General features: G+C 39.2%; 1 protein-coding gene and 1 non-coding gene across 4 annotated transcripts in view; both read right to left on the reverse strand.

The window, feature by feature from the left end:
- Positions 1-18,646, reverse strand: part of LOC131251309 (protein CASP) — a 136,735-nt gene that overhangs the window by 25,249 nt on the left and 92,840 nt on the right. For all 3 annotated transcript variants that reach the window (XM_058251957.1, XM_058251955.1, XM_058251956.1), the window contains exons 11-13: positions 7,496-7,624; positions 7,130-7,249; positions 6,686-6,766 (exon numbers count right to left, since the gene is read on the reverse strand). In XM_058251957.1, coding sequence (XP_058107940.1) covers positions 6,686-6,766; positions 7,130-7,249; positions 7,496-7,624 — 330 coding nt within the window. The remainder of the gene's footprint in view (positions 1-6,685; positions 6,767-7,129; positions 7,250-7,495; positions 7,625-18,646) is intronic.
- On the reverse strand, positions 15,207-15,313 carry LOC131252479 (small nucleolar RNA R71). The gene has a single exon (XR_009174498.1). It is a non-coding gene; the product is annotated as a small nucleolar RNA R71 (small nucleolar RNA).

The following is an 18,646-nucleotide window of genomic DNA, read 5'->3' on the forward strand; positions in this document are numbered from 1 at the left end:
AAGGTCCTCTATGGGATTATCATGAATAAACTTGCTATAATAGCAGCAATGTATAAGCAGATAATATGAAAATTTGCATGACATTCCACCTCTAAATTTTGGGCCCCTGGCCAAATGAGCTAGGTTCCATTTTATGGATGGGTTAGATGTCATCAATACATCATAGTAGGCCCCACACAACGTATTCACCATCATTTTGGTGAAAAAGTTAATCTCCCTCTATGTGTACATATATACATGATACATCCATACAAGCATATGAGCAGTGTTTTCAGTATCTTACGATATCACAGATATATCCCACAATATATTGGTTATCTTAGCCAGTGTTTTAAATATCAACGATATCAGCCAATATATCCCACGACATATCTTGTATCCTACCAATGCAATACGAAACGCACAAGTAGTGTCGATATATCCCACATATTCGATTCGGTAAGCATTTTTAATTTTTGATCCATGTTTTTACTGTATATCATGTTAAACCAGTGTCAAATGGTTGCAAATCTACGACTCTTCATGTTTTCCATGAAAAATCATTAGAACTTCGATTTCAAGATTTGGGGGAGATGGGTCAAGTTGCGGAAAATTGAGAAAAATCTAAATTTCTTAATTTATCGCAAACCAGATGCAATCTTTGTATCCAAACACAATTAAACAAGTATGTAACTTGATCTAGTGATTCTTCTTTTGCTTTTGAATGTGTTGCTTGGGTTTCCATACATGTCTTCTTATGTTTATAAATTATATGAATAGACTTTGAATATACTTGCATTAGTTCAGTTGGAAAGCGCATATATTAGGACCCCATACAAAGGAAACATCTATTATGTGCACTTTTTTTTTTTTTTTTGTAATGTTTTGATCTCTAGGTGTGTATTGATGTCTTTTTCAACTATCCCTGAAGTTTCATTGAAAAATTCGACCAATTTCCCAATGTTCCTTTGTTTCCCAACATCAATGATAAATATGAGATACAACCGATATATCCCATGCAATAACCGATATGTATCCATATCCCAAGGGTGCGATACACTACACGATAACGATATTTAAAACATTGATCCTAGCTATGAGATATGAGACCTAGCTTTAATATTCATTTTTCATAGATCGTGCAAATATCTACTCCCCATTTATAAATTCTTAATGTATCGTGCGATATATTGATACTGAGTGCAATATCGAAAAAGGATAAAAGGAAACCAGCACTTTTGTCTGGAAAATCATTAAAAAATCAAAAAATCAATTTTTTTACCAATAAATAAATAATAATTAAATAATAATTAAAAAAAATCTTCTTCCTAGTACATTGTAAGGTGATTTCGACCAGTCCACTTTAGTTTGTAGGAAGAAAATCTTTGAAATTTCTCCAAATTTGTGATAGAAAGCTTCTTGGGCCAAATTCTAAAAGGCGCATATATTTTAGTTTTGATTTTTTTTTTTCTTTTGTTTTTATATGTTGTAAATACTGTCAAATGATAAGAAATCTATTAGTTTCATGTTTTGCATGAAAATTATGGATTTAGAACTCCGATTTTGAGATTTAGGGGAGATGTATCGAGTTGTGGAAAAATCGAAATTTTCTTAACTTTTTCAAATCGGCTGCAATCTTAGTGTCCAAACATGAAATTAAACTTGTATATAACCCGATCTACACATTCTAGCAATTTGGGATTTTTATTTTTTGGAAATTTTTTTAAATTAATTATTTAATTAAAAAATAAATTTCTTTTTCGAAATCCACAGGTATATTTTGAGTTTTCTACTTTTGCTTTTGAATGTAATGCTTGTGTTTAGAGGTAGGCATCGAGCCGAGTCGAGTCGAGGTGGGCCAAGCTCGGCTCGGCTTGTCCGTGCTGTTCTCGAGTTCGAGCTCGAGCTCGGTCTCGAGCTCAACATTGAAGCTTGGCTTGTTTGCCAAAGTTGTCGAGTCGAGTTCGAGTCAGGTCGAGTTTACCTCGAGTCGAGCTCGAGCTTGTTCAAACAATCCTAATTGTTGTGCCATATGGGCCCACCTAATGAAAAACCAGGATCTCATGCATGTACCAGATCAGTTACACTCCTATTTTTGTTCCACACCATTTTGAAGTGGTGGTGGCTCAGACCATCCAAATTGAGGATTCCCTTCTAGATGGAGCACATCTCTAATATCACACAAAGAATCCCGACCATTCATTTAATTACTATCAAATGGATTGATGGAAAATTAAGATGGTCCCTTTCAGTGGACATAAATCGGATTTTTAAGGCCGAAGGCCCTTACGGAATGCTTGGGCCGAAGGCCACCCAAATGAATGCTTGGATTTGATTTTTAAGATGGCCCGAACAAGGGGCCAAACTTCAATTCGGACCGTCTAAAAGTAAGGGATGTGGATTCCGATCCCAACCTAGTTGACATAAAGGAGAAAGGAAAGCGAGAGGATCATCTGTCCATCAGTTGATCATGATCATTCGTTCGATCCTACGCTGAATGGTAAAGTCAGCAATGGACAATCAAGATGTTGATCATAGACGTCCCGTGAATAGCCTCCTTTTAAAGAAACCTCGTCCAGGAATCAGATGGGACCAGACATACAAGAAGAAGAAGAAGAAGAATAAACAAATCTGGGCAGTGGGGACTCACCCTGTCGGGATTGGGCGCAGCCGCTCTAGTTCGCTCGGCAAAATCGGGTGGTGGGTGGTGGTCCAGTGGAGTGCTAGCCGTCCGTGTAGCGTGCTAGTGGTGGTGGTCTGGTGGGTAGCTGTTGCTGGTCAGGGGGGCGTGCGGCGGGCAACGATTAGGTGGGGTAGAGAGAGAGAAGAAAGGGAAAGGGAGAGGGCGTCGGGTAGGGCCGGCCATAGGGTTATATATATATATATATATATATATATATATATATATATATATATATATATATATATATATATAAAATATTTAAATTTAAAATTTTTAATATAGTTATTACTAATCGAGCTGAGTCGAGCTCGAGTTCGAGTTTCGAGTCGAATCAAGTTCGAGTCGAGTCGAGTTAAAATGCCCCTTGGTTGAACTCAACTCGAGCTACAAAATATTAGCTTGACTCGGCCTAAGTCGGCCATTCAAGCCGAGTCAATCCGAGCTGACTCGAGCGGAGTCCAGCAAGTTAATCGAGCTAGCTCGACTCGTGAACAGCTCTACCAAACATGTCTTCTAACATTTATATATTTTATGAATCGACTTTGAATATAATTGCATCAATTCATTTAGACAGTATAGATTAGGACCCTATACAAAGGAAACATGTTGTGTGCACTTGTTTTTTGTGATTTTTTTTCTAATTTTGTATTGGTGTCCTTTTTTTTTTTTTTTAATCTATCCCGAAAGTTTCATTTAAAATTTTGACCAATTTACCAATGTTTCCCGGCAACAGCGATAAATTACGCAGAACAACCAATATATCCCGTGCAATAACTAATATGCATCCGTATCCCAAGGGTACAATATATTATGTGATAATGATACAGAAAACATTCCATATGAGAAGGTCTCAGGTCCAACTAGTTGGACCACAAGTTATGGTCCACCTAGTTAGTGGATAACTTCCAACTTGTTAAGTGAATGCAACATCCAGCCCTTCTAACAGGCCAGCCCCACCATGAGAATCATCTAGTGTAAAAATCAGCTCCACCTACTAAACAAATAGGCCACACCATAGAAAACAATGTGTAGGCACTGAAAGAGAGCAAAATGCAAGTGTGGTTCACTCATGAGTGGATGTGGCTAATTTTGCATAAGACAATACTCATGGTAGGCCCTTGTTATACAGATTGGATGTCACACACACACAAAGGGTTGGAAGTCATCCACTAGGTAGACCGTAATATAGTCCAACCGGTTGGACTTGAGACCGCTGTGTATGTGTGTATGCACGTGTGTTTCTGTGCACACACACCCATAGCAAGATGAAGCATGGATGTGCCTCTCTAGAGTTTTATGTCATCTCTCACACACACATGGTAGGATGAAACATGGATGTGCCTGCATGCCAATCAAACTAATGGGGAAATTTTCTATGATACCCATGAGATAAGCCATGCTTTATGCAAGAGAATGTTGGATAGTCAGCGAAGAAACTGTTCATAAGATGAGTGTAGATGAGATGAGGATGGTGAGATGGATGAGTGACAAGATGAAGGATAATGCATGAGAGATTTCTCCAATTGGGTGCAGCGCAATGATATGGTGGATCTACCTTTGAAGGGAGTTCAGGCTAGTTGTTCAAATGGGCAAGAGAATAAATTTATGGTCTCATTGGAATGGATTGAAAATTTCCTTATCTCAAAACAGATTGGCCTTCCTAGATTGTTATAGATCACAGACCCATTTTACTGGACACAAAAGAAGAGAATTGGGGTCCAACTCCATTCCGGTTCAAGCTATTTTGGTTAGATGTAGAGGGATTTTCTGAGACAAACAAGTATTGGTGGGCCTTGTTCAAAGTGGAAGGTTACACGAGGTTCATTTTATGTCAGAAGCTAAGATTGTTGAAAGGGAAACTCAATGTTTGGAAAAAGGATATTTTGGGTAGAAGGGAAGAAGAATTAGATGCGATTCTCTTGGAAATTTAGGTTTTGGATTCCAAAGAAGAGGGCAGCCTTATATCAAAAGATGATAAAAAGAGAAAGTAAGATTTGACTTTTGATTATGCTAGAGGGTTAAAGAAGATGAGATTAAATGGCACCAAAGGTCTCATGTGACTTGGCTTTAAGAAGGGGATAGGAACACTAAATTCTTTCAGAATATGGCTAGCGCTAGAGCCAAAAACAACCGCCATAGGTAGCCTTATGGTTAATGGGAGTCGGGTGGAGGATAAGAGGCCAACATGTAGCATGATTGTGAGTTTTTATGATCAGTTGCTGACAAGTAAAAGATGGAGCGGCAGTTATTGGAAAATTTGGATTTTCCAACATTATTGGAATCTCAAGCCATTGCACATGAAAGCCTGATGTCGTCGGAGGAAGTGAAAGCGGCAGTCAATTCCCATGGTAGGGACAAGGCTCCGGGGCCGAATGGTTTCCTTATGGACTTCTTCCCAGTTTTTTGGGAGTGAGATCAAGGACGATGTGATTGCTTTTGTCAAGGAATTCTTCGAGAGGGGAAGATTGTCCAAGGATTTGGGAGCCTCTTTTATTGTGCTTATCCCTAGGATTGAAGCTGCCGAAAACTTGAAAGACTTCAGGCCCATTAGCCTTTTGGGGATCCCATATAAAATCCTTGCAATGATCTTAGCCTCAAGATTCCATAGAATTACAACATCAATCATTTCATCCTCTCCCTCCCTGTTGCCTTCTTCCCCGTTAGAAAGCTCAGTTTCATCAAAGGATTTGTTTCCGGGCGGAATGGTTAATGTGTACCAAATCCCTTCTTCTTCTATATCTCTTTCCCCCGCTGCTAGTTCTCGCTTTGTTGCATTAACTTGAGATTGTTGATGCAATTATCTACAAAATATCCAGGAAAATCTTCTTTGTAGATCCACCCATAACAAAATATCCGTGCAAACCTTATTTGTAATTCTTTTGGCTTTTGCCTATTGATCGTTAATAAATTTATCATCTTTCAAAAAAAAAAAAAAAAGGATAAAGGAAAACACAATGAACAAGGGGAGAGTCTACTTGACAAATGCCTCTAGATCCCAACGATGAACAAGGGGAGAGCCTCCTTGACAGATGCCTCTAGATCCCATGAAAATCTTTTGAGTGTTCTATCAACCAAATCGAATAATGCACTAGTGATATGCAATTAAATATTCAGATTCTACACTACACCCCACAACCCACTTTAAGTATAGGAGGAACTCCCGATTGCCATGATCGTATGCCTTTTCATGTCCAGTTTGCATAGGATTCCATGCCAACCTTCTTTGTATATCAAATTGATGCATCAATTGCAATCAAACACCTTCAACATTTTGTCTTCTGGAAAGTGCCTTATGATCTAGAGATTATTCCTCCCAAATCTGTCGTTAACTTGCATGCTAAAATCTTGGTCATGCCTTAAGTCACAAAAACTTGCTGCCCCTTCTTTTTCAGAATCAATACTGAGGACTCCCCCGTTATCATTGATACCCTCCCCCTAACATAGAATTCAAAATCAATGTTTTCCTTTATAATATTCTAATTTCTTAGAATTAAATGGAAATGCATATACCCACATGTATCATCAGCATATCCTCCATTTCAAAATTAACAGATAGATTGTATCGTCTAAGACTAACACATGTTTGTATCTAAGTAATATTGTCAACTAGTGGCATATGATATCCTACAATAATCAGGCTATGAAATTATAGTTGTCATCATCATAATTATCGTCATCTAAGCCTTATCCCAACTAAGGGTTGGCAAATGAAATGATAGCTGCTCTGAATACATAAAGGTCATAAAATAATAATAATAATAATAATAATAACAACAACAACAACAACAACAACAATAACAATAACAATAACAATAACGATAACGATAACAATAACAACAACAACAACAACAATAATAATAATAATAACAACAACAATACATGTCTCAAAGTTTGTAAAACATTGATTCAAAAAAAAAAAATTTAAATTAAAATTAAAATTAAAATTGAAATGTTGGGACAATGGAACTAGAAGTTCATTCCCGTGCATGCATGAAACTGAAAAAATTGGAGACAGACTAGTACCTCAGACATTTCTGATCCCCCTGCCTCGTTAAGATTCCAATCATCAAAAAGAGTACCTTTACGATCTGCAGAGCTGTAACCCTGTACAAGAAGAATTAAAGCCAGAAAGAAGGCAACTAATAAATGAACCAAATTTTTTTAAGTGTTTAACCGCTACAACAGAACTACTGGTAAGAATTAGGGAGAGAAGACAAGAATGACAACTGATATATGAAAATTCTTGAATTGTTAGACATGCAATACAAAAAATTTATGCTGAACTAGCTGAAATGTACTTATCTAATCGGTATTAAGTATAAATAACATCTATTAGATGAAATTAACCAACTCTCATCTTTTAGTGTCAATAATTAAACATAACCCAAGACTAGAGCTAATGAAATAATGGTCACTTCACAAGCATTTTTCAAGCCATTGGGTTCACAAGAATTCATAGATACGAACCTTCAGTATGTCATCTTCGAGCTTTGTAATTAATCTTTGTTGTTCATTCAGTTTTGCAATTAGCTCTGCTTCTTTTGCTTTAGCTGCTTCCAACAAACTTGTTTTCTCAGAAAATTTGACCTTAACATGGAAATAGAAAAATTGACATTTAGGACGAATGCTCAGTCAAAGAAGTAAAGCTTCACAGGCACTTTGAAACCAAATAACAAAATGTTCCCAAAAAAGGAAATGATGACATAATGTTTGAAGTACTTGAAAAATTGTAAATCTAACTCTGCGGAAGACACTTATGTTGTGAACAACAGAGCATTAAATTCGGGAGAACAGGTGTCAATGAAATTTCAAGTACTACTGCCTGAAACATACCTTCAACTGAGTGAGCTCATGTTCCATTTTCCGGTTCTTGTCCAGAAGCAGGGACTCAAGCTTGCTCATTTCTTCTCCACTCGTAGCTAGTTCCCAGTCTTCAGCCTCAATCGAATTATAACCCACTGCCTATGGATATAAGCACAAAAATCATATATGAATACAGACTGTGCAATAGAGAATCTTGAAAGTAGTCATACAAGAGGTTGATGCGCATAGAGTCATTGAGCATTTGGACGGCAGAAACTCGTAACTCACATTTTACAAACCCAACCACAATCTTAATATCCTCAACCGATAAAGCATAAGCAGTCGCACTTTCAGGGTTCAAATGACAAAACTAGTTTAAAAAAACAAGAAGATAAAATAACTCATAAAGATTTTAAAAGGAACATACCAAAAAGTGTCAAAAGCATTCCTTCGAAAGTTAAAGGATGCAAAAAGAAAAAAAGAGGGCTTTTCTTACAAAGCATTGATGATCGCACCCAATATCATAGGACATGTGCAATGGCATGTTATACTATTAGTCATTAAGCTGGATTAAAGAACTATGGAATAACGTCACAGACAGTATCATTAAATGCTTATGTTAGAGGAAGCAAGTTTTGTAAAAAGAATGAATTAGCAACAAATTTGGCCAGAAAAATTAGAGCTTCCTTCAATAATTTCTTCGGTTATATTTTAATAGTTTTCTCTTCATAATTTAAAAAATAAAAATAAAAAAGAGGTACATTGATGTTTACTGTTGTTACTCTACTGGTTACTATTATTTCCAAGAGATAAAAATAAACGCATGGATTACAAAAACATTATCATTGGCCCCCAAAAGTAACAGTTATTGTAATTTAGAATCTTCTCAAATTGTCAAAGCTGATGATTATTATTAGTAGCATTTTACAGAGTTGGCTGTTATGAACAATAGACATACCTAGTTTATTACTTCTTATGTTTCAACTCTATCTAAGTATGATTTAAGCTTTTGAGTTTACAATCTTCTCCTCTCCACTATTTACATTAGGCTGTTAATGAGCGGGCCGAGAATTGATTCAGGACTGCATTTTGAAGTAGTTGGACCAGACCTACTAAACTGGGTCAATTCAAAATATTGACTTCGCCTGGCTAAGGCCTGGCCCATAGCCAGCCCTAATTTACATTGATTTTAAGGTCTTTTCAAATCGTCCATGATGATGACAATTGTTAATTGTATTGTACATCACAAGTTAGCTTTTCTTGTTTATAGATATTGTGAGGCCCGTATCCTGATTAACCTTCCGTACACTTCCTTTCCGGTGCCGGCATACCCGGAACGGACCGGATTGGTAAGCACTAATCGAGTGCCCTGTTTTTGTACTGCAACAACCCGGGACCTATACCGTGACGACTATGCAGGCGCTGCAATTCCAACACCGCGCGACACACCCCATTACAATACCTGGTTTGAAAGTTACAATCATTACCACATTCTGATGCGGGTTGCACAAGGCACACGTGGTGCAGGCCCCACTTGTGCAAATCATGAGGAAGACTTGTCAATCAATCACCCACTTACACCCTTCACCTTTTTCTCCATCAATCCATCAACCATCACCCTAATTACTCTATTACCCCTAATAAAGTACCCCCTACCCTGTACAAATCCCCAGACTACCCCAACCTTTCTCCCATTCCCCATGCAAGAGAGCCCCTAAAGTCAACACCTACCCTACCCCTAGCTAAAAACCATCATCCGTTCCCTATTTTTCTACCCTTTCTACCCCTTTCCCTTTCCAATACCCCCTACATCCAATTTTCTCTACAAATTCCCCCCAAGCACCCAAACCCTCATTTTACTCCCACATTTGCAAGAAATGAGAGAGAAAGAAAAGAAAAGAAAGGAGAGACTAGGGAAAGAAAGAAAATAATAAAGAAACATTAGGAAAGAGATAAGAGAGAAAGATTGATGAGGAAAAGAGAACGAGTGAGAGATTTGCGAGAGAAAGAGGGAGATTAAGAGATTATAGAGCTTAGGAGAAAGTTTAATAGGGAGTTTGAGAATTAGAGGAGTTAGGGGAGAAGTGGAGGCCATCTGAACTGTCCGATCGTCGATCCGACCCGATTGGACCGACCGTCTTCACTATGAGTGCAGAGGGCGGCGTTTCCTCCATTTTCTTATATTCTTTCATTTTTGTGGGCCCACAAGGGTGGGACCCACCTTGTTTATGTGGTTGGATTTGTATGGAGGGCCCCATAGTGGCGGAGGGGCCTCCAATGGCTGGATGTCCTCTCCCTTTTCCCTTCTTTTTTTCTTTCCTTTCTTTTGTATACATTTATGGACTGTTGTGGGGGCCACACGTGGCCCACCCTGTGAGACAATGTGCCCCACATGTGGTCACAACCTGGACCACCTTGTGTGGCCCATCGTGATATTTATTTCCATCCAACACGATGATATAGATCACATGGATTTGGATGTAGCCTGTAGGGAAAATGTATAGATCGGTTTAATCTAAAGCTCATTGGACTTGCCATGAGTTGGCCAACCTGATGGACAGAGTGGATCCCTCATGTGGACCCCAACTCTTGGAAAAAAATACAGAGAAACACTATCTATCTATCTATATATATATATATATATATATATATATATATATTGGAAAAGGTTCTATACGGTCGAGCTCATGGGAACTCCCCATGAGGTCGAGCTGTGTGGGCCCCACCATGATATATGTCGAACATCAACACCGTGCATTTGATGGGTACCCTTTAAATTATGGGATATCCCAAAAATCAGCCGTACATGGAACTCTGGTGGGCCATACCATCTAAAATCATGTGAAGACATGCCTAAAACATATAAATGCACTTGGTGGGGCCCACCTGAAATTTAGATGCATCTAAAACTTGGTTTAACCCCTCATCCAAGTGGGACACACATAATGGATGGGCTGGATTTGTGAAACACATCTCGGTGGGCCCAAAAAATGATTATGAATGTTTTAATGGAGGGTAACCCCTCTTAACTTTTGTATGTGGTGTGGCCCACATAAGTCACGGATTGACTTGATTTTTAAGCCCTAGGCCAACTATGGAATGGTGAATCTGACTGATGGGGTAAGATGTTCGACATACATCACGGTCCCACCTGAAATTTAGATGCATCTAAAACTTGGTTTAACCCCTCATCCAAGTGGGACACACATAATGGATGGGCTGGATTTGTGAAACACATCTCGGTGGGTCCAAAAAATGATTATGAATGTTTTAATGGAGGGTAACCCCTCTTAACTTTTGTATGTGGTGTGGCCCACATAAGTCACGGATTGACTTGATTTTTAAGCCCTAGGCCAACTATGGAATGGTGCATCTGACTGATGGGGTAGATGTTCGACATACATCACGGTGGGGCCCACACAGCTCGACCTCATGGGGAGTTTCCATGAGCTCGACCGTATAAAACCTTTTCCCTACACACACACACATACACGTCTAGACGCTGGTTATGCATAGTGTCAGGAACACTGGAACAATCCAACATCCAGGGTCGCTGCCTGGTCTAGACGTGAGTGGGGCCCCCACTCGTGGGACCCACCATAATGTATGTGTTCAATCCACGCAGTCTATCTATTTTGCTAGGCCTTTTTAGGACTTGGTCCCAAAACTCAGCCAGATCTAGATCTCAGGTGGGCCACACCGCCAAAAAAAAAAAAAAAACGGTGCGGACAATGATGGCCACTGTTAAAACCTTTCTAAGGCCCTCATGTTATGTATTTGCCATCAAACCTGCTCCCCAGGACACGTGTGAGTTCAGACATGACCTGGATGGAGAGAAACCACATATACCAGCCTGATCTAAAATTTTTGGGGGGCCTCCCTTCAGACAGTGTGCAAGCGCACGCTGCCCAACAGGGGCCCACCTCATGCAAACCACCCTGATGTAGGTGTTTGATCCACACCATCCATCCCTTTTGCCAGATAATTTTAGAGTTGGTGCCCAAAAATGAGGAAGATCCAGATCTCAAGTGATCCACACCTTAGAAAATAGTTGGGACAATGATGTCCATCACTGAAACATTCATAGGTCTCACCAAGATGTTTATTGGTCATCTAATAATGGCACAGGTCACATGTGACTTGTTCCTTGGCCACGTGTGACCTGGTTGTAGGGAATACACAATAAAAGCTTGATCCAAAAATGGTTTGGGCCACAAGGACCCAACGTGATGTATATGTTTGTCCATGCTGCCCATCTAGCAGTGGGACCCACTGTGGTGTATCTGTTTAATCCACATCGACCATCCGATTTGCCACGTCATTTGAGGTCATGAACCCAAAAACGAGGTTGATCTGACCCTCTAGTGGCCCGCACCAAAGGAAACGATGGGTATTGCTGCCCACCATTGAAACTTTCCTTGGGCCTACTGTAATGTTTATTTCTTATCCCATCAGTGTGTGGGGCCCGTCGTGGGGTCCTACCTTGATGTACTTTGATGAGGGTCGAATATTACATATCAGACCCCAATTATTACCTAATTTTACGTACATGATAATGTTTAATGGAGTATTTTAATTATATTTTTGTTGCAGGATAAAATCAGGAGCGTTGATGGAAAAAGAGTACTACAAGCGTGGATTTGATGTTCCAAAGTCACCAGAGCAAGGGACGCACTCCAGAGAACTAAGACTGAAGAATTCACATGCCAGGGACTCGAGGAAATCAAGCCGTTCACGTTAAAAAGGCCCGAAAATGGTCCAGAATGCAAGATCACATGGTTCCCGCCATCCGATTGACTCGAAACTTCATGCATAGCCTGGAGACCATAAATAAACCGTATATATTAAATTTCAACCATTGGATATCTCGAGAAGTGGGCCAACGGACACATCAGCCCATTAATCTCCAATTTTAGGCCCACCTACAATCTGGATATATTTCAAAGTTGACTTAGACGGTTTAAATAAGATGAGCAATAGGATGGACGGATTGGATTTCTCGAAAGCATCACAGTGGACCCCACCTTGTGTGACATGTGCATGGTGCACATGTGCACTGCCCGTGCACCGAACGAGCTTGCGTCGGTCAGCAGCGCTGACTCGACTTTCTTTCAAAAACGGAAATTTCCGTTTCCAGCGCCGCGTAACGGACGGAAAATCCGTTTTTACGGACTGCTGTGGGCCCCACCGATAGCACGTTAGTCTGATCCAAGCCATTCATCGTGTAGAAGGGTTCATGAGCTACAAAACCATGTTTACAGTTTGTGCCCATACGTGCACACGTGTGAGATACAGGGGCCACAAGTGGACTGTCCTGTGACGTTCAAAATTGATTTTATTGTATTTTCTTCTATGGGTCGCGTCAATGGATGTTCAAAACCATCCATATCTGACCGAAATTTCGTCGTGCATCCAATGGACGGGGTGGATTTCCCCGAAAACGCTTATGTGGGGCCCACCGAGCATCACAGCGCCGAACGTGCGAAGGCTTACGCACGTCCGCGAAAAGCCGACTTCCGGGCGGTTGTGGTCCACCATCTTTGATCAGATGGAAGATCTGATCCGTCCATCATGTAGAACGGCTAAAAACGTCCCAGGAGACGTTGATTTTACGGAAAAAATGCAAAGAATGAGGGACTTATGCAGGTACAGAAGTTTGCTACGAAAAGGGCTTTCGTTGCGCATACGACAGCTTTCCAAACCTGATTTTCTCCATTCCAGCCACTCCAGCAGCTACAAAAAGGGATGCAAAACGTAGAGAAGAGAGAGGAGAGCCAGGGAACAGATCCAGAGAGGAGAAAGAGAAGAAAAGAGAAGAAAAGAGAAGAGAGAAAGAGATGTTTTCCTTATATCAATTTTATTTTTCTTTCTTTTTATTTGAATTCATGGATTGCTAATCTTCTAGCTAGGGCTGAGATGAAGCCCCTAATTTGAATAACCCTTGTTATGTGTTGATTTCATGTTGATTTAATTGATTTGTTTCTTTCTCTGGTGTACTTGACTGGAATTTCCGTACTTCTCCATGCTATGAGTTTAACCAAAATCTAGTTATTGATATTGTTTGGAATATTATTCTAGGCGCTTGTGTCTGACCATGAACAGGTTCCTATAGAGGAAGAAACAGGAATCTACATCTCTCCATGCCTGACCATGGATGGAAAGATGTGATCCATATGCTTTAAGGAATTATACATTCTGTGTGCCCGACCAAGGACATAGAGTGCGCTCTATTTATTTTGATATCAATCTGGATTAGGGTGAATCAACAGGTAAAACAAGGTTTATGATAATTAGGGGTGGATTCGAAAGTCCTAGTCTTCTCCTTGATTGAACTTTCCTCATTATTCTTGGTTATTTTTTCCATTGATTTTTATTTAGTTTACTCAATTACTATCGCAAATATTTGTTGGATTAGTTTAAGAAGAGTCTTTAATTTTGAATTGTGACAACCAGTCCTCGTGGGAACGATCTCATAATACGTACCATATTTACATCTGATTCGTATACTTGAGAGTTTAAAATCATTTAAATCAGGTTGGTTTAAATAAAACATCAAGTTTTTGGCGCCGTTGCCGGGGACTGTTTCGGTCCAATTAGATTTAAGATTCTCTCTTATCATAATTCATAGTCTTAGGTTTTTTTTACTAACTTTAGGTTAAATTTTTATTTTTAGAAACTAACCTATTTCCTGTTTTGTAGGGACCTGACATAAACTACTAATTTGGTAATCTCTTTCCAAATTTTCTATTTTTTTCTAATTTCTATTTTTAGAATTAGGGTTTTATTATTATTATTATTATTATTTTAGAAATTTTCTATTTCTAGGCTATTTTTTTATAGAAATTTCCTATTTTCTAATTTTAGATTTTGATTCTTCTTTCAAGTAACTTTCTATTTTCTAGTTTTAGAAATTTTTTCCCTTCTTAGAAACTAACTTAGCTTTTTATTTCTAAGATTGGAAACTTTCTTTTTTAGAAATTAACCGTTGCTTAGGATTTTTTCTAGCATTATTTTAGGAAATTCAATTTATTTCTGTTATGTCTACAGGAATTGAGGAAGGAAGCTGCTAAATAAGATTGTCTTAAAAAGGAGGAGCTCTCAAATCTTCAGACATTCATCATCTCCTTTTCCGGGTTCTTCCTTCCAATTCTCGTTTACATAGCTTTCTCTTTTTTTTTAGGAATTCATAACTTTTATTTTTAAGTTTTATTCATCATAGGTTGCATCTTAGTTTAGTTTTCTTTCTTATATTGCAATAACATAGTTTATGCTAGGACGTAGATCTCTGAACATAGAGCTAGCACCTTTTGATCCTGAAATAGAAAGAACCTTTCGTAGAAGATTTAGAAACATCCTATTTGAAATGGCGGAAGAGAATGGAACTAAAGCTCTTAGAGATTATTCAGCTCCTGTCCAATTCAATGTGCCGTCATGTATAGTGTTGCCTGCCACCACGGCAGCACACTTTGAACTTAAACCTGGGGTCATACAACTGTTGCCATCCTTTTATGGTTCAGATAAGGAGGATCCATATCATCATGTAAAAGAATTCTTAGACATTTGCTCCACCTTTAAGTTCCAAAACTTTTCAGACGATTCAATCCGTTTGCGCCTTTTTCCTTTCTCTTTGAAGGATAAGGCGAAAGCATGGTTGAATTCTCTAGGAGTTGGGTCTATCACTACATGGGACCAACTGTCTAAGAAGTTCTTAAACAAGTTCTTCCCGGTTCACAAAACTAATACTCTCTGTAGAGAAATTACAAATTTCACACAAAAAGAGGGTGAGCACTTTCATGAATGTTGGGAAAGATGGAAAGATTTACTTCTTAAATGTCCACACCATGGTTTTGAAAAGTGGCAACAGGTTCAATACTTCTATGACGGTCTGACACCCCAAAACCGTCGCATGGTTGACGCCACCAGTGGAGGGTCATTCATGACCAAAAGTGATGTCGAAGCGTGGAATTTCTTTGAAACCTTGTGTGAAAATTCCCAGCAATGGGACTACTCAAATAGAGGTGAAAGGAGTCCCCAACCACAGAAGAAAGGTGGTATATATGAGGTAGGAGTCACGCCAAATCTTTATGCCAAAATTGATAGCCTGACAAAGAAGGTGGATGCTTTAATGTTAAACAATGGACCTCCACAAACAACTCAAGTCGAGTCATGTGCCATATGTTCTAGTCTCGCCCATCCTACGCAGTCTTGTCCATCTAGTTCAGCATTTCCAGAATTTCTCTCTGAACAAGTACATGCTATGAACACCTTTCAGAGAACTGAGAATAATCCTTACTCAAACACATACAATCCAGGGTGGGCTAGGCATCCAAATTTTTCTTGGGCAAAAGGACCACAACAAGGAGGACCATCTGGAAATCCTCCTATGCAACCTTACTCCCAAGTTGGCAGTCAACAACCTCAGCAGTTCCCACAGTATCAACAAGTGCCTCCACAACCTAGGAAACCATCTCTTGAAGATACACTCAATCTTTTTATGCAGAGTTCACTTCAATTTCAAAAAGACACCCAACATACTTTACTAGCTAACCAGCAGAGTTTACATGCAAATGCGCAATCCATTGCCAAGCTGGAAGTACAGTTGGGTCAACTTGCTGCCACATTGAGTGAGAGAGAGAAGGGCAAGTTTCCTAGTCAACCTAGGGTAAATCCAAAAGGACAGTATGAGATTGGCTCTAATTCAAACCAAGAACAATATCATGAGCAAGCCAAATCAATCATTACCCTTAGGTCCAGTAAACAGATCGAGAACAAAGTAGAGATGCCTAGGGAAGAATCAAATTCCAAATCAGAAGATCAAAATGAAGCGGAGAGACATACTAGTGCATCCAAAGTCCAACAACACTCTGACTCTCCAGGAACCACTCATGTGTCATCTTATGTGCCTAAAGCACCTTTTCCTCAATGTCTGGCACCGGTTAAGAAAGGAAACAACTTTAATGAGATATTGGACATGTTTAAGCAAGTCCAAATCAACATTCCGTTGCTTGATGCTATCAAGCAAGTCCCTGCTTACGCTAAGTTTCTTAAAGATTTATGCACTCAAAAGCGTAAGATGAATGTTCATAAGAAGGTTTTCCTTGCAGAGCAACTCAGCTCCATGATTCAAAACAACACTCCTAAATTTAGGGATCCAGGAGCTCCTACCATTTCTTGTGTCATAGGAGAGCATAAGGTTCAGAAAGCGTTGCTTGATTTAGGGGCCAGTGTTAATTTGTTACCATATTCGGTCTATGAGCAGCTAGGACTTGGTGAGCTGAAACCAACTAAAATAACATTACAACTAGCTGATAGATCTATCAAGGTGTCCCGTGGTATTATTGAAGATGTGCTAATCTAGGTTGACAAGTTTTATTTTCCAGTGGATTTCATCGTTCTAGATACTCAACCTGTCCAGAATCCTACAAGTCAAATCCCGGTTATCTTAGGACGTCCATTCTTGGCCACATCCAATGCTATCATAAATTGCAGGAATGGAGTTATGAAGTTGTCCTTTGGTAACATGAAGATCAAGCTCAACGTTTTCAATGCTGCACAACAACCAGCAGACTCGGAGGATATATGTGAAGTGGACATGATTGAGAGTCTAGTGCATGAATCTTTCCTTCAATCTTCCGAAGACGCACTTGAGACTTGCTTAGCACATTTTGGCATGGATTTTGACATAGAGAATTCCATCCAAGAAGTCAATGCATTGCTCGATTCTACTCCTATAATGGAGACTATCAAATGGAAAGCGAAAGTGGAACCTCTTCCACCCTTTGAGTCTAAACCGGTCCCATCTATTGAGAAACCACCTGAACTTGACCTTAAACAATTGCCTGAAAACCTCAAGTATGCATTTTTAGGTCCGTCTGAGACCCTACCTGTCATCAGAATGTCTAACCTTGAGAAAGAACAGAAGAACAAGTTACTTAAAGTGCTTAGAGAATATAAGGCAGCTATTGGGTGGACGATAGAGGACATGAAGGGAGTAAGCCCCACTTTGTATATGCATCGTACTGATCTTGAAGAATATGCAGAAACATCGCGTGAAATGCAAAGGGGGCTTAACCCTAACATAAAAAAAGATGTTCGAGCGAAGGTGCTTAGATTGTTAGACGTTGGTATCATTCCAACGGAGGTGCTTAGGTTGTTGGACGTGAAAGAAATCATTCGAGCGGAGGTGCTTAAATTGTTGGCTGTCTACCCCATTTCAAATAGCACGGTTCAAGTTGTTCCCAAAAAGTCTAGGATTGGTTAATCAAGATGTTGAGGAAATTTATTTTGCGGACCCAGGTTATCAAGATTGATTAGTTCATGGTCCATTCTTGTCTGACTGAAGACGTTAAACTTAGCGCTCCTGGGAGGCAACCCATCTTTTCATTTCATTTCATTTTCCTAGTTAGTTAGTTCAATGTTTGTGGGTAACATTACTGCAAACCCTCACGAGACTACAACTCGTCCACTAGGGGTAACCTAGAAGTTTAAAGGCTTGTTGCATACGCTAAATGCAATCGAGAGCACCTGCGAAAGTGGTATAGATAGGATTTTCTTTTTACGTTTTTATCATTTTGCTTTTATTGATTTCTCTCTTATGCTGACTCGCTCTTACATGGATTTTTTTTTTTTGGAAAGCCTCTAGATTCTTTCATACATGTACTATTTGTCCATCACTCCTCTTTTATTTTCGTTGTCCCATATGCATTGCATGCTTATTTCTTTTACATTGAGGACAATATAGATTTTAGGTTGGGGGTGGGCGATTAGGTTACCTCATCAGTATTTTCTTGGTCTTGAGCACAAATTGTGAAAATTTTTAAATTTTTCTGGAATTTCTTGTGCATTTGAAGTGATTGTGAAGGATAAGGGTGATTTTAACATTGCAAGGTACAGAATGTCAGTAATTTATAACTCTTGGATTCAGCCATCCGTTAGATTTCACAGTTAAGTTTGAATTGTTAACCCATAATTAGAACTTTTAAACATTGATTGAGTCATGATCTAACATATCACATCTCGGTTGCACATTAAGGTTCCGTTTCAACATTGAATGATTAACTTGGTAATCACTAAGCATAAAAGGAACCAACCTGAAATTTTTAGCATCGGTCTATAACTAAGAATTGAGAAAAAGCGTAAGTCATATAATCTTCATCATAGGTTTGCTCCCTATAGATGAAG

This window comes from Magnolia sinica, chromosome 7 (genome assembly GCF_029962835.1).
Source record: "Magnolia sinica isolate HGM2019 chromosome 7, MsV1, whole genome shotgun sequence".
NCBI lineage: Eukaryota > Viridiplantae > Streptophyta > Magnoliopsida > Magnoliales > Magnoliaceae > Magnolia > Magnolia sinica.